A 13367-nucleotide genomic window follows, 5' to 3' on the forward strand; every position below is an offset into this window, starting at 1 on the left:
TAAAGTCTACCATCATTTCTATGGTTTTGAGTGTGTTCAGTTCCAGATTGTTCCAGTTGCACCACAAGCCTAGTCATTCAACCTCTATTCTATTCTATTCTATTCTATTCTATTCTATTCTATTCTATTCTATTCTATTCTATTCTATTCTATTCTATTCTATTCTGTGTTCATTTTCTTGGCTATTCTTGTAAATCTTCTCCAATACTACTATAATTCAAGTTATTTTTAAAAATGAGCACTTCAGGCACTCTCCAATCTAAAATTCAGGATCCTGTAAAGATTCAAAGGAAAGATGCTAGAAAGTTATTTACATATTTTATTAATCCCTGTTGGTTTAATCAAAGTGTATTTAATAAACCACAAATTAAGTGATTTTGTACAAAAGTATGGCTTACTAACCACAGTCGCTAAACCAAGAAAGCAGATCATCTTTTGTGCAATAACACAACCCAATATAATCCTTCCCTCCCAAAAATTAAAGCCTCAAGTTCAAAGGATCTGTTCAAAGGTAAATGTGTACAATTACAAAGTATCCCCACAAGGAGGCTCTTTAAAACCAAATATCCTGGCAAATTTTCCTTCGCACAGGATTACTTCCAGTCGCTCATATACAGTATTCACAGCTGGATAGCAACACCCATATGATGGGACTTCCGCCTTTATTCCTTTAAAATGGAAGGAGGCGTGGCTAAATAGGATATCTCCGGTTACTCAGCGAATTACGGTAGATTCGGACCGGAATGAAAACTAGGAGTACAGCTAACTGGTTTCTAGGCTCTTCATTTCCAAATAGCATTTAAAGCGCTAGACTTATGATATTAAGTAACGTTACGGAGAACAAGAACTGACACGTAACGAGGAAGACTGCTTCTTTTGTGCTCTGCAAGGAGTAAGGAGCCAATTTACAGATCCGGTTCGGCTGTCAACCTTAGGACTTGGGGAAAAATGGGAGCAGCCTGATTCATGTTCGCCTCTGTGGGGGAAAACGGGAAAGCCTGAGCGGACCAGAAGGAAGCCTTTCATTCTTCGGTAACTATTCAAAAAAAATCTTCCCTCACATTTGAATTTTTCTCTCCAGAAGAGCCATCGGTGCAAGTCATTATAGCAAGGGATTTCTTTCATTACATGTCTGGTTTCCTCTGTCTCTGTCTTTTACCTTGTTGTAAAGCCATTGTCTAAGATCCTATATACGGTGTCACTGTGAAAATGTCCTTGCAGTATATCAAGGATGACAAAGGTAAGGATCAGCTGCTTTACAAGGGATATCTGTATAAGAAAGTGCGTGCAAGTGGGAACAAAACATTTTGGAAGTGTGCTGAATATCACAAATACTGTTGTACAGGAAGGGCTCACACAAGCCACAATCAAGTTATAAAGTCTTTGCCACATCTTCATCCTCCCACCAGGATGCCAACAGAAGCTGAACAAGTGCCATATGGCATGAAGAAAACCACCCTGAGCCCAGAATCAATCCCTAAAATGAATACAGCAAGTTGTAATGCATTGTCAGAAGTTCGTACCAAGAAATGGTGTACAAACCATCCAAGTCAGACAATACAGCGTTTGAGAGCATGTTTGAAGGCAACCCGCCAATCTTCACCCAATTTACGGGAACCTGCTGTTGAAACGACTATTAAAGAGCCAATTATACCATCAGCTTTAACATCTCCTGGCTTTCACGAGTTCACTGACAGCTCTATGGATGGAGATTACAGGCCAAGTCCCTTTCTTCGTAAAGAGAAACACGCTCTGAACTCGCCTTCAATCCAGGCTAATCGGGAAGCTGGTCGACAGCGATTCCGCCTATCCACCCTCCTACCTGGAGAAACTCTGCAAGAGATTCTGTCCAGGCTGAGTACCACAGCACTGCAGTGGCTCTGTCCTCAGGAACACAGCAAGGACCAGATTGTGGACATGGTCATCCTGGAGCAATTTCTCAGTGTGCTTCCAGCAGACATGCAGACATGGCTGAAAGCCCAGGAGCCAGGCAGCAGCAAGGAGGCCGTACATCTGGCTATGGCCTATCATAAACAGGAACCTGCCAAGCCCATTCAGGTGCTGGGGAATGGGGTATACTGAGGATTTATTAGAATGACATTATCTTTAGAATGTAAAGCTGTCAATGTAGTTGATATTTAAACATGCTGGAAGTTCTGATGATGCCCTTGCTGCTCCTGAATTCACAGGCAGCAAGCAGTGCAGGCAGTTGTGAATGGAGAAAAATGTTTGGCCTCTCTAGCCAGAGAACTACTAATGCTGTAATCCTTTACTTACAGCTAGAACATCCATAAGGAAGTATTTTGAAAAGGAGGGGAGGGGTCTGGTGAGTACAAGGAATTTATTTGAAGTCTCAGCTTAAGGAAGGAAAAGGCTTTATCCGGAGTACGATATTCAGAAAAGCAAGGGATGACTCATCTATGCTTTAAAATAGCCAGCCTTAATCTGCTGGCAGACTTTATATGCTTTCTTCATTTAGAAATTGGGGAGAGTGAAAGCTGGATTAGAATGCATATATTGCAAAGAAAGGTTTTTATCCTGCTTCTTTTATTGCTCTCAAAGGCCCATGTATGTTGGAAAAAGAAAATACTTCCTGTCCATGTGTTGATACAGGCTAATTGGTAGTTTGTAGATTCATGCACAGATTGTGCTGCCTACATGTAATCTGATTATATAACGAACATGGATGGTATGGATTTGATATCTTTGCTGATACACAAAAGGTGGGGTCTTTTATCAAAGACATGCAATGATAACATTGCCTCAGTCCTCAGCTTTTCAGTACATGTGTAGTTCCACAGTAATTGTCATGAAACATTCAGTATTTTTGCAAAGAAATATGGATGTGGCAGCAAGATGCTAAAATTTGGAATAGTGGAGGAAGATCTGGAGGTAAAATAAAATTAGAATTCAGTAATATAAGTATTGGAATAAGTATAATAAATGTATACGTATTCCCATGTATAAATGACAAATTGGCAGGCTGTTTTAGGTTAGCACTTGGGCAGGGACAGAAAATTTTTTATACACACACACACACACACACACACACACATACATACTGTTTTATCAACAGGAATAATATGCAAAACAGAAAACCATACATTCAAGAGTAACAACAAAAAAATAATTGTGTACAAAAAAGAAAAAAGTGACCCAAACATCCAAATAAGTTTAACATTGAACATACCAAAAAAATCCACCCTGGCTGAATGCGGAACAGAAAATTTAAAAATTCTGATAATTTCTCCTCCTCTTACATAACAGATTTACAAATAATTCTCTCATCCTTATTTAGCAAGAAAAATATATTAACAAATATTTCAGATTAGGAAATCTCTAATAATCAAATAGACCCAACATCTAATTAGAAAATATATTTAAAAAATGAAAAAGAACAGTCAACAGATTAGCTCGAACATTATCTTAGTCTTCAAATCCCTCTGTTAACCATCCTATTTATTGTATTATAGAAAATCCACAAATGGCTTCCAGTCTCTTACAAAGCTGTCTTGTCCATTGTTTGATTATTGACTTGATCAGGTTTATAATTTGTTAAGAATACACTAGAAGTTTTTCTTCTAGTTTATTATTAACAAATTATGAACATGATCAAGTCAATAATCCTGATGTAGAATTCTAAAGTCAAACTGGCTGATTCTGGTCATTAATACCCTGTTTCCCCCAAAATAAATCATCCCCTGATAATAAGCCAAATCAGGCTTTTGAGCGCATGGCAATAAAGCCAATGGCTTATTTCAGGGCTTAGATTTAGAGCAATGCTTGCCAAACCCTTTCCTTCATTACTCAAAAGAAGTCTTAACAAACTATAAGGACTGGTCATAAGTCCTTCCCTTCAGCACCGTCGTGACTTCAAGTGGTCACTGAATGAATGGTCATAACTCAGTGACTACCTGTATTATAATACAATATTATTGAATGGTTATGTCATTTCAACAAATTCGCCTTATGAATTATATTAATTTTCATCTTCAGATGAATTCTTTGGGAAGTTTTTGAATATATTTTGGTACACGTGGCAAAAGTAATTTAAATATCCCTATTGTAGTAAGGGGTTTGTGTGTCATTATCCAAAGAACAATATCTTTGACCCATTTTGGGTAATTTACCCAGATTTGGGAAGTGCTGATTTAGAGAATCCATTTACTTGTTATGGTTAATAGCTGTTGTTAGACTTGTAATCCATAAATGGTTAAATCCTTTCTTTGAGTCATCCAAACCAGTTGCCAGTTAGGGCAATTTTTTCTAAAACAAAAGTAGTGGCTGGAGAAAAGAGCTTTATGTGTCAGTTACATCAGTGGAGTGGATAATTGTCTAGATGGCAGCAGAATTAATTTGAGGAATACGAAATTTTTACTTTTCATACTGATACTTTTTCATTGCTTTGTTGTTTTCAGTTTGCATTTCATATCTAGCCATCCAATAATCATGTGTAGTACATTGCTTATTTCCCTCGTACAAATTGGGAATAAAATTGGATTTGACCTGGGTAATCAAAGAAATTGAGGATAGTGCTGATATTTGATCAGTAATCCCATCTCAGAGTCTTTGTAAAATATTGTGTAATTAATAGACTAACCCCTCTGATTATTTTAGGATATGATAACCTTTGAAGATGTATCTATTCACTTCACTGAGGAAGAATGGACTCTACTCAACCATAAAGAAAAAAACCTTTATTGGAATGTCATGCATCAAAATTATGATAATGTAGCCTGTTTGGGTAAGAATTCTGAGGAAATCTAGAATGGAGGTATTCTGAAGATTAAAAAACTAAGGCAACTTGTTACTTTTTAGATGTTTGGTCTACAATTCCCATAGCTTACAAGGGTTGAGTAATTGGAGCCAAAGGCCAAAAGATTTGAAAGGCTCAGATTAATTTACCTTGGAACTAAGCTAAATTCTGATGTAAAAAGATATTATCGGAATTAATCCAAAAATGTTTTAATTAGCTGGTGGTTCCACAAATCTATGCATGCTGTCTTGAGCTTCTTGGATTAATGATAGGCTAGAAGTAGTCCTGATTTTTGATTACTAGTTTCAAAGAGTATTTATGAGCTAGTTCCAACAGCCATCCTGACCCCCATAGTCATGTGACCATATTTTAGGCATTTGGCAACCAGCCCACATTTATGGCCATTTGCAGCATTACATGGTCATATGACCAGATTTTATAACATTTTTGCCAAAAACCAGTGTTTACTTTCAAACCAGCCCATAGCAAACAATCGGTTTAATTACTGTGGCGGTTGCTTTATAATTGCCACGTTTGCTTAATGACTGCTGCAAAAAAAAAAAGGATATATAATCAGGTCACTCATGTAGGTTGACCCGTTTTATGGCAGTCATGACTTACAACCGTAATGGGCAGGCTTTATTACGGTCATAAGTTGAGGATTACCTGTACATAGCAGAATATTAAAAAGTGAGCTGAAATGTTATTTGGTTGTATACAAAGAGCAAGTATAACCATCCAGAATAACTGAGAATAAGTTATGGTGGTATACAAATTTAATAAAATAAAATAATAAAAAAATTCTGCCAATAGGTAAAATTTTTCATATACTTAGAATACAAAGCTTTTTATAAAATTACCATATTTAATATTATGATTGATATTGAAACAGAGTTTTCACTGCAAACTAATATTGATGGGCTTAAGGAACATTTTGATTGTTTCTTTCCTCCAGCAAGTGATCAGATCAAAGGAAAAAGCCAAGAGGAAGAACCTTTGCAGGAAGTCTTTGAACCAGCAGTGGAATGGTTGGAAAAATCCAAGGAGGCCGTTTTACAACATCCTGCACAAAAGTTGAATAACAACTGTCCGAAGAACCAGCAAAAGACAGCCTTGGAAAAGGAAGCAATATTCACTGGTTCTGAAAGAAATGTGATGGGACCAGATAGAGACATCATTCGTCTAGAAGTAGGGCTGCAGAATCAGTGCATGCATATTGATTATGGAGAAGGTGGTGCATCTGCAATACCTATCAATGATCAGAAACGCCTTAAAGAGGAAGATCTAACAGGCTCATATGGAATATCCAATAAGATACATCCCCAGAATTTTCAGCCAAATTTAATCAGAGAGGAACAGAATGATACCGAAAGGCAACAGTCAGAAAAAGAGAAATTTTATGGAGGCCATTGGAGAAATCCAGTCCACCATGAAACTAGAACAAGTTGGAATGCTGAGTGTGCAACCATTGATGATACTGAACAAACTGAGCCACTGATGCTCGACAGTCAGAGAGATTTTCGATATGTAGATAAATCATTGGAAACAATTATGGAAATAATTTCTCCAAGTCCTGAGTCAGATCCAGTGCTCATTTGCTCAAAAATACATTCTGCTGAATTGAATGAAAGTACGGATTTGACCAGTGAAAACCAGAAGATTTTGGAAAGTGGCCTGGTAGAAAACCAGAAGATTTTGGAAAGTGGTAGTTCAGGAATTGAAGGAGGGCTGGAGAAACTCAATTCTTTTGGAAGTGTTTTACAGGAACCAGCAACACAAATTCCTTGTTCAGATGTTCAACAAGATTTGGAAGCCCAGTACAGATACGCCAGTCTTAGTAATGAAGATGATGCTTCCAAAATCAGCCTTGGGGGTCAGTTGATTACACGTCCTAAGTATAAGCATTTTAATTCTTTCAAACAGTATGCCTGTTCCAATCCTGAGGAAATCATCAGTAGCCTTTCAGCTTTAATAAAACGCAGGAGACCGGACAGGAAATATTTCAGCAGGAGAAATTTGAAATTCCAATCTGGAGCACATCATAGAACTCACACAAGAAATAATCTCCAGAAACGCTTGATTAGGCATAACTGGTGGTACTTGAAACAAAACAGAAGCTGGCTTCTTGAATCAGGAGTTACTGTAAAACAGTTCCCGAAGTTTGATCCTGTAACACTTAACACTCAAATAGGTGAAGCTTTGTACCTGGCTATGCAAATCATAAGGAGGTTTTCTGCAACTGGGTTTTTCTCTTCGAGTTCCCCTCAAATGGAACAACAGGAGAGATCTTTCCCTCTTCCCTTTCTAGACAAAATGGCTGCTGAACCTACCTTAAGCCAGGTAATGACAGTGCTGCAGCAGGTGGCTGCGAATATTGCGGAAATCAAGGCAGCCATCTCCAGCCTGCATTCTACTGTTACTAGCCTCCAGAATGAGTCTTTCTCTGCGTGTACAGTTGAAGCTGAAGGTAGGATTTCTGATTTGGAAGACACCTCCCAAAAGACCAAAGCTCAGCCTGGGAAGTTTTGTAATGATATTAAAGCCAGTGAAGTCAAACAGGTGGGAAAAGCCATGCAAACCAATGTAAGAGCTAAATTGTGGTCATCCTCGAACGTTGAAAAAGGTGCAAATTCTCCACATCTCTCCCCAATTCATGAATCAGGAGATTCATGAAGAAAAAGATTCCATCCCCAAACTGACAGAATATAGAATTATAGAGCTGGAAGTAACGTTTATTTATAGTAACATTTGTAGAAAACTTTTCAGAACTGCAAAAAGAAGCAGTAGTGATCATAGTAATAAAATGAAGTGGTTTTTGTGTCAGTGGATTGAAAGCTGAGCATGGAAAAAGGAGGTTTAAAGCACTTTGCTGTAATCCCCATGTTCAGAAACTAAGAAGATGGCCTCTCACTCATCTTCTATCACACAAAACATAATATGGTGAGGAATATCTATCAGAAAAAAATCCTCTGGGAAAAGATTATGCAAGTAGAGAGAAGCAGAATAATGGTTTAAAAAGGTTGGCCCTTTTTAGAAAGAAGGAAAGGAAGAAAAGGAACCTTTTAAAATATGCATTATGTAACATGAGGAAATTGTCTCCCTTCTTAGCTCATTCCATATAACTTTCTTTTAAGCATAATGTTCTTGCAGCTTAGGTGTTAACCAAAATGCCTTTAAAAATAGAATTCTATCTGTATGTTGATGCACACAAAGACAGCATTTTGAGTGTGCACTTCTATGCACTCTTACTTGTGAATAAGCACTATGGTTACTGGGACTTATTTTCTTGTAAACATGCATTATTATTCAATTTTTAAATTCCAACATGAAATCAAAAAAGAGGCTCAATAATCGGTGGGGCAGAAGGGAAAAATGCTTCTCAGTTTCTCCATTGTTATCTAAGCCCTCAGCTTCTTCATCTCAGAGGATTTACCACATATTATAAATATTTTCTTAAACTGAACTCAAACCCTGATTATAGAAAGGTGCTTTTCTTGGGAAGAGTACCAAGTGGTTCATTCCTGCTTCTTCTGTAATATTGGTTCCACTTCCCAGCCTGGATCAGGTCCCCGGAATCTTTGGTAGTTTTCCATCCAAGCATCATCAGCCAAAGATAGTTAAATGCAGCCATTTTGCTAAAGGAATAAACTGTATGGCAAACATGATGTGTAGTCCAATTCCAGCAGCAACCAAGTAAATCCACCTCTTTATGGGAATCCTACAAGTAGGCCAATGCTTATAGGAAAGAGTCCTCTCTCAGAATTTGTCTCCATAACTTGAAATAACTGCCTTTGACCACAATGGTTCCATTTAGGAAACACGTCTTTTTCTTCATGTGTCAAACCCCCTTTGAATTCCAGCTTGACAGCCTGCAAGCAGACAGCTCATAGAGAGGTTGAACAACATACGGCTGTGTTTCTCAGAGCTTGGCTCTTAAGTCAATATTTTTCATTTGGTAATCTGAATACTTAGAGAAAGTAAGAGGGCCTTTTTTATATATAGAATGTGCCTCCCCACCCACATACCCACAGTAGATGCTGCCTCCAGAGAAATATGCCTGGCTCTGATTATTCTCAGTGTCAGCCAGGGACCAGTTTATTACCTCAGGCATTCTGAGTGATTAATGGGTTAATTTAAAACTTTCTTGATTTTGGGGGCTGCTGCTTTTCTAGTAATATTTTATAACACTTTAGTGTTATGCATTTTAGCTATTCCTTTCTTAATGTATATTTTGATGGCTCCAAATTTAATTTGATGATTTTAAAGGTAAACCGTAAGGTAAGGTATCCAAGTTAACATACTTTGGCTGACCAAATCTAAGTTTAAAAAGCTAAGTACTTTCTGCTTGGATAATAACATGGATGACAGAATGACAGATTAGAATGGAAAGTCGAAAACATCCCAGTGATGAACTGTTTCTTTATTACTACCAAAACATCCCCAAATGAACATCTCTATGAATTCAATAGTTGGGAAAACTAGATTTTTCAACAGTGGGATACCCATTTCAAAAATGAAATTAAGAAATATATTGACAATTTTCCCTTCTGCCCCTCCCAAATTATCTCCCATTTCTTTAAAAAATCAGTCTAGGACAAAATAATTCAGGTAGTTCTCATTTAGCGGCTGCCTCATACAGCAACTGTTTGCAGTTGCAACGGTAATGAAAAAGTAACATTACAACCAAGCCTCACATTTACGCCATTCACAGGTCTGTAAAGCAAAGAAAAGCTGAAGAAGGGTCATAAACACAGTCAGAGTTTCATTTAGCAACTGCATTGCTCAACAACCAAGCTGCCAGTCCCAGTTGTGGCTGCTAAAGGCTACCCGTACTTAGCACTTTATTAATAATAACAAGAGTTGCTGCCTAGCAACAACCAGATCTCTTGACTGAGAGTCTTGGGAGCATCTGGGAAGAATGCTGAGCCAAATACTGTTGCAGCAGTGCTGAATCCCGTGTAATAGTTACTGCATCATTTATATAGTAATTATTCTTACTGGGAAAAGCTGGGAGCTCAGGAAACTATTTTTTATTACCACCAAAATTTCTCCGCATTTTTTTCTGACTCTTAATGAATCCTTACTTTCTTTGACCACATTTCTTGAAACTATTTAACACATTAAATTGTACTCTATTTCTAATCTGATTATCTGTCCCACATTCAAACCCTCTTTTCATTTTATCCTTTGCTAGTTATCTTGGTCTTTCATTTTAAACCATCAATTCAATCATGATTTTAATCATATTTATTTGCTATACGAATACATGCATTTGCTTATCTGAAGTAAAAATTCACCAAACAATAATGATTCTCATTCATTTGGAGAATTTCTAAACAGCCCAACTGCTTTCTCTATTCCAGTTTCATTCTCATCCATTCACTCATATCAGACAGCAAAGTACAATTCCCTGTTTCTATGCATACGGCCAACAACCTTGATTATGTGCCATTAAGTCAGTATCAGGTCTTAGTGACCACATAGACAGATGTTCTCTAGAATGATCTGGTCTACCAATTCATACCCCCTTAAATATTTTAGCCTTTTCCTTCATAATTAAATCCAAATCTTCAATGCCCCGGGTATATTCATCAATGCCATGCACATGTACTGTATTTCATCTTTCCATAAACATCTATTACCTTCCTTTCATTTGTTGGATTTCCTTTATTATTTGAACCTCCTTATCACTTCCTTCTCTTGCATTCCATGTCACAGTCTTCCATATGCCATGGTTGTCATTGGAACATATTGATCTCTATGACCTACATGGCTTTGGGCAATCAAAGCTTTATAGTATGTTTTTCAGAAGAGAGAAAAAATGCAGATCAGGTAATAACCTTAGTCCCACCCATTCCAGATGCAGCATTCCCTGATGATGATAATAACAGCAACAGCCAGTTCAGGCACGCTGTGGGCAGATTACCACAAAGCCACCCAAAGCCCAGTTTTGTCCCACATGTTTTCATGCTATCCTAGGCCAGAAAAAGTCTCTATTTAGGATGTTCTACAAAATATTAAGTTAAAGATACCAATAATTATGTGCATGCCATTTTCATTTGTTTCATTATTTACAATACATCAAAAGCAAGGTGTCTTCTCTATGGATTATGGAATAAAGAATGGTGGATACTATTTTATTGTGTCAGATTGAATTTATTTCAGATTGGGATTCTTTTGGGAAAAGTGAAGGTGAGGCCTTTGAACTGTGGTGCTGGAGAAGACTCCTGCCAGTCCCTTGGACTGCAAGGCAATCAAACAGGTCAGTCCTGGAGGAGATCAACCCTGACTGCTCTTTAGAGGCCAGATCCTGAAGATGAAACTCAAATACTTTGGCCAGCTAATGAGAAAGAAGGACTCACTAGAGAAGAGCCTAACGCTGGGCGTGAGCTTAAATGGTCTCCAGGGGATGGTAGGGGACAGGAAGGCCTGGAGGAACATTGTCCGTGGGGTTGTGATGGGTCGGACACAACTTCACAACTAACCACCACCACCACCACAACAACTTTTGGGCCACATCTGTTCTAGCATTTTCTGTGTCCAGACGTACTCTCCAGTTTAGAACAGACCTTTGTTAGGCAGAATCCAGCAAGAAGTTATTGTTCATTTCCAGATTTTGGGAGAACAAAATGACTTTTCAGGTCAGATAAGAATTTGTACAAGGCAACGTGAGGAATACAGTCTTGTTGTTTGAGTGGTCTCATCAGTGATTCAGAAAAGGCTAGTTTTTGCATATCAAAGGAAAATACATTGGCTCATAGAAAAACATGATTTTCTAAACTTCAAAAGGAGGCATAAACACTATGTTAAAATGATAGTATCACTTTTACTTAGATATTAGTAATAAATCCTAAAATTCTACATAACAAATACAGTAACTTCATAGTTACTGATGATGAATGAGGGAAGCATAGATTATCCCATCAACATTCAGTAAAGAAATTTCTTGCTTTGTTGTTTTTCTTAATTTCTGATTGGAAAACTGGATTAGATATTTATTTTTAGTTTATTTAAATGTATTAGCTGCACAATTCCAATGGATTTATGACAATGACATCTAAAAGCTCCATTACCTAATTAAACATGACCTCAGAGAAGATACACCCACAACAACCACAACCAGAGGGCCCTGGGTACTAAAGCACGGGAGCCTGTTCCTCACAAACTCAACCTCTATTATTTCTAACCAGGATATCAAGAGGTTGAGCTTCTAGATCAGCTGGGCTCTTTGTCATTGTGGGGCGCTCGGAGCAACCTGAGGCTAACAGATACTTCCACTGTGAAATTCTGCATCCAAAAGAGAATTATTTATTTGAATTTATTAGTCATCCAACTCCAATGGTGCCGGTTTCTCTTAAGCACCCGACCAAAGTGAGAACTCTGACCTCACCTGCCAGACTACTACAGCAATCAGCAGTCAATCAATCAACCAGAGCCTCTTGGTACTGTAATTGGAAACCAGCTGGCTTAACCAGTGGAAACATGTGGGGCTTTCGAAAGATTCAGTTTTAGCCTTAGACTTCACTAGGACCGTGTTTTCCCGAAAACAAGACCCTGTCTTATATTTTTTTGAACCCCGAAATAAGTGCTTGGCTTTATTTTCTGGGAGGTCTTATTATTTGGGGTGCATGGAGCAAGATGGGACTCCTCTTGCCATCTTACCTGATTTCCAGCTCTGTGTTTAAATATTTTTGGGGAGGGCTTATTTTCAGGGGGAGGCTTATTTTAGTGCATGCGCTCAAAAGTCCAATTGGGCTTATTATCAGGAAATGTCTTATTTTGGGGGAAACAGGTATATGCTGATTTAGGACAGAAAGACTTTCACTCCAACCCTCAAAGGACCATGCTAAGCTGAAAAACATACACATGTCCCAAAGGTGCTTTTTCAGGAGGCAACTGAACTTTCATGTTTTTCTTTGAAGACGTTTTGCTCCTCATCCAAGAAGCTTCTTCAGCTGACAGGAGAGTGGGCAATGGAAATGGTCTTCCAAGAAAAAACAAGAAAGTTCAGTTGCCTCCTGAAAAAGCACCTTTGGGACAACCATGACCTGGGTGACTGAGAATCTCCACAGACTTTTAAACATACACATGTGTTTGTGTATGCATTTTGTGAAGAGAAAAACCAATTAGAAAACATTCAATTCTTACATGATTTGCCCTATCTTTATTTTAAGATGGATTTGTTTTATTGTGGCTTTCAGATACCAACCATAGAGATGCAGATAGGGTGAAGGGGCTAATCATTCAGCATGTGCAGTGTTAGCCACGCTAACCACATTGTAAAGGACTGCAGATCAACTGAATGGGGACAATTTAACCTACACTTAGACCTGACAGTTGAATTTCAGATGTCAGCATTACATTCTTTCCCTCTTGACTGAGCTTTTAAAAACTACATGATAGGACTGTTGTCTTTATAGCAGGCAAACATTCAGTGGATCTTCCTTTTTTAAGATTTACTCCCAGGGAATGAAAGGCTGGGAGAAGAAATTCTAATAGCTTTCTGGATACCATGTGGTTCTTTTAATATGTTAAGAGTTCTGTCAAGGGAGAGCCAGGAAGATGACATTTTCAGCAGGAACAGTTTTGGAGATTTTTAAGTGAAAAAAGA

The 13367-nt window shown here is 38.0% G+C and overlaps 1 protein-coding gene across 1 annotated transcript; it reads left to right on the forward strand.

Annotated features, from left to right (window-relative positions):
* Positions 1-733: 733 nt before the first annotated feature.
* Positions 734-10878, forward strand: LOC131190284 (uncharacterized). Its single transcript, XM_058167528.1, has 3 exons — positions 734-2058; positions 4618-4744; positions 5712-10878. The coding sequence occupies exons 1-3, from the start codon at positions 1210-1212 to the stop codon at positions 7427-7429; spliced, it is 2694 nt and encodes an 897-aa protein (XP_058023511.1). The 5' UTR covers positions 734-1209; the 3' UTR covers positions 7430-10878.
* Positions 10879-13367: the final 2489 nt, after the last annotated feature.

This window comes from Ahaetulla prasina, chromosome 2, assembly GCF_028640845.1.
Source record: "Ahaetulla prasina isolate Xishuangbanna chromosome 2, ASM2864084v1, whole genome shotgun sequence".
NCBI classification, from domain to species: domain Eukaryota; kingdom Metazoa; phylum Chordata; class Lepidosauria; order Squamata; family Colubridae; genus Ahaetulla; species Ahaetulla prasina.

What these genes read in the sequence shown, in the direction of transcription:
- LOC131190284 (XM_058167528.1), top strand. Translation starts at nt 1,210, where the DNA reads ATGTCCTTGCAGTATATCAAGGATGACAAAGGTAAGGATCAGCTGCTT. An exon ending in AACCTGCCAAGCCCATTCAG is followed by an intron (nt 2,059 to 4,617) that starts GTGCTGGGGAAT and finishes TGATTATTTTAG; the next exon opens with GATATGATAACCTTTGAAGA. An exon ending in TGATAATGTAGCCTGTTTGG is followed by an intron (nt 4,745 to 5,711) that starts GTAAGAATTCTG and finishes TCTTTCCTCCAG; the next exon opens with CAAGTGATCAGATCAAAGGA.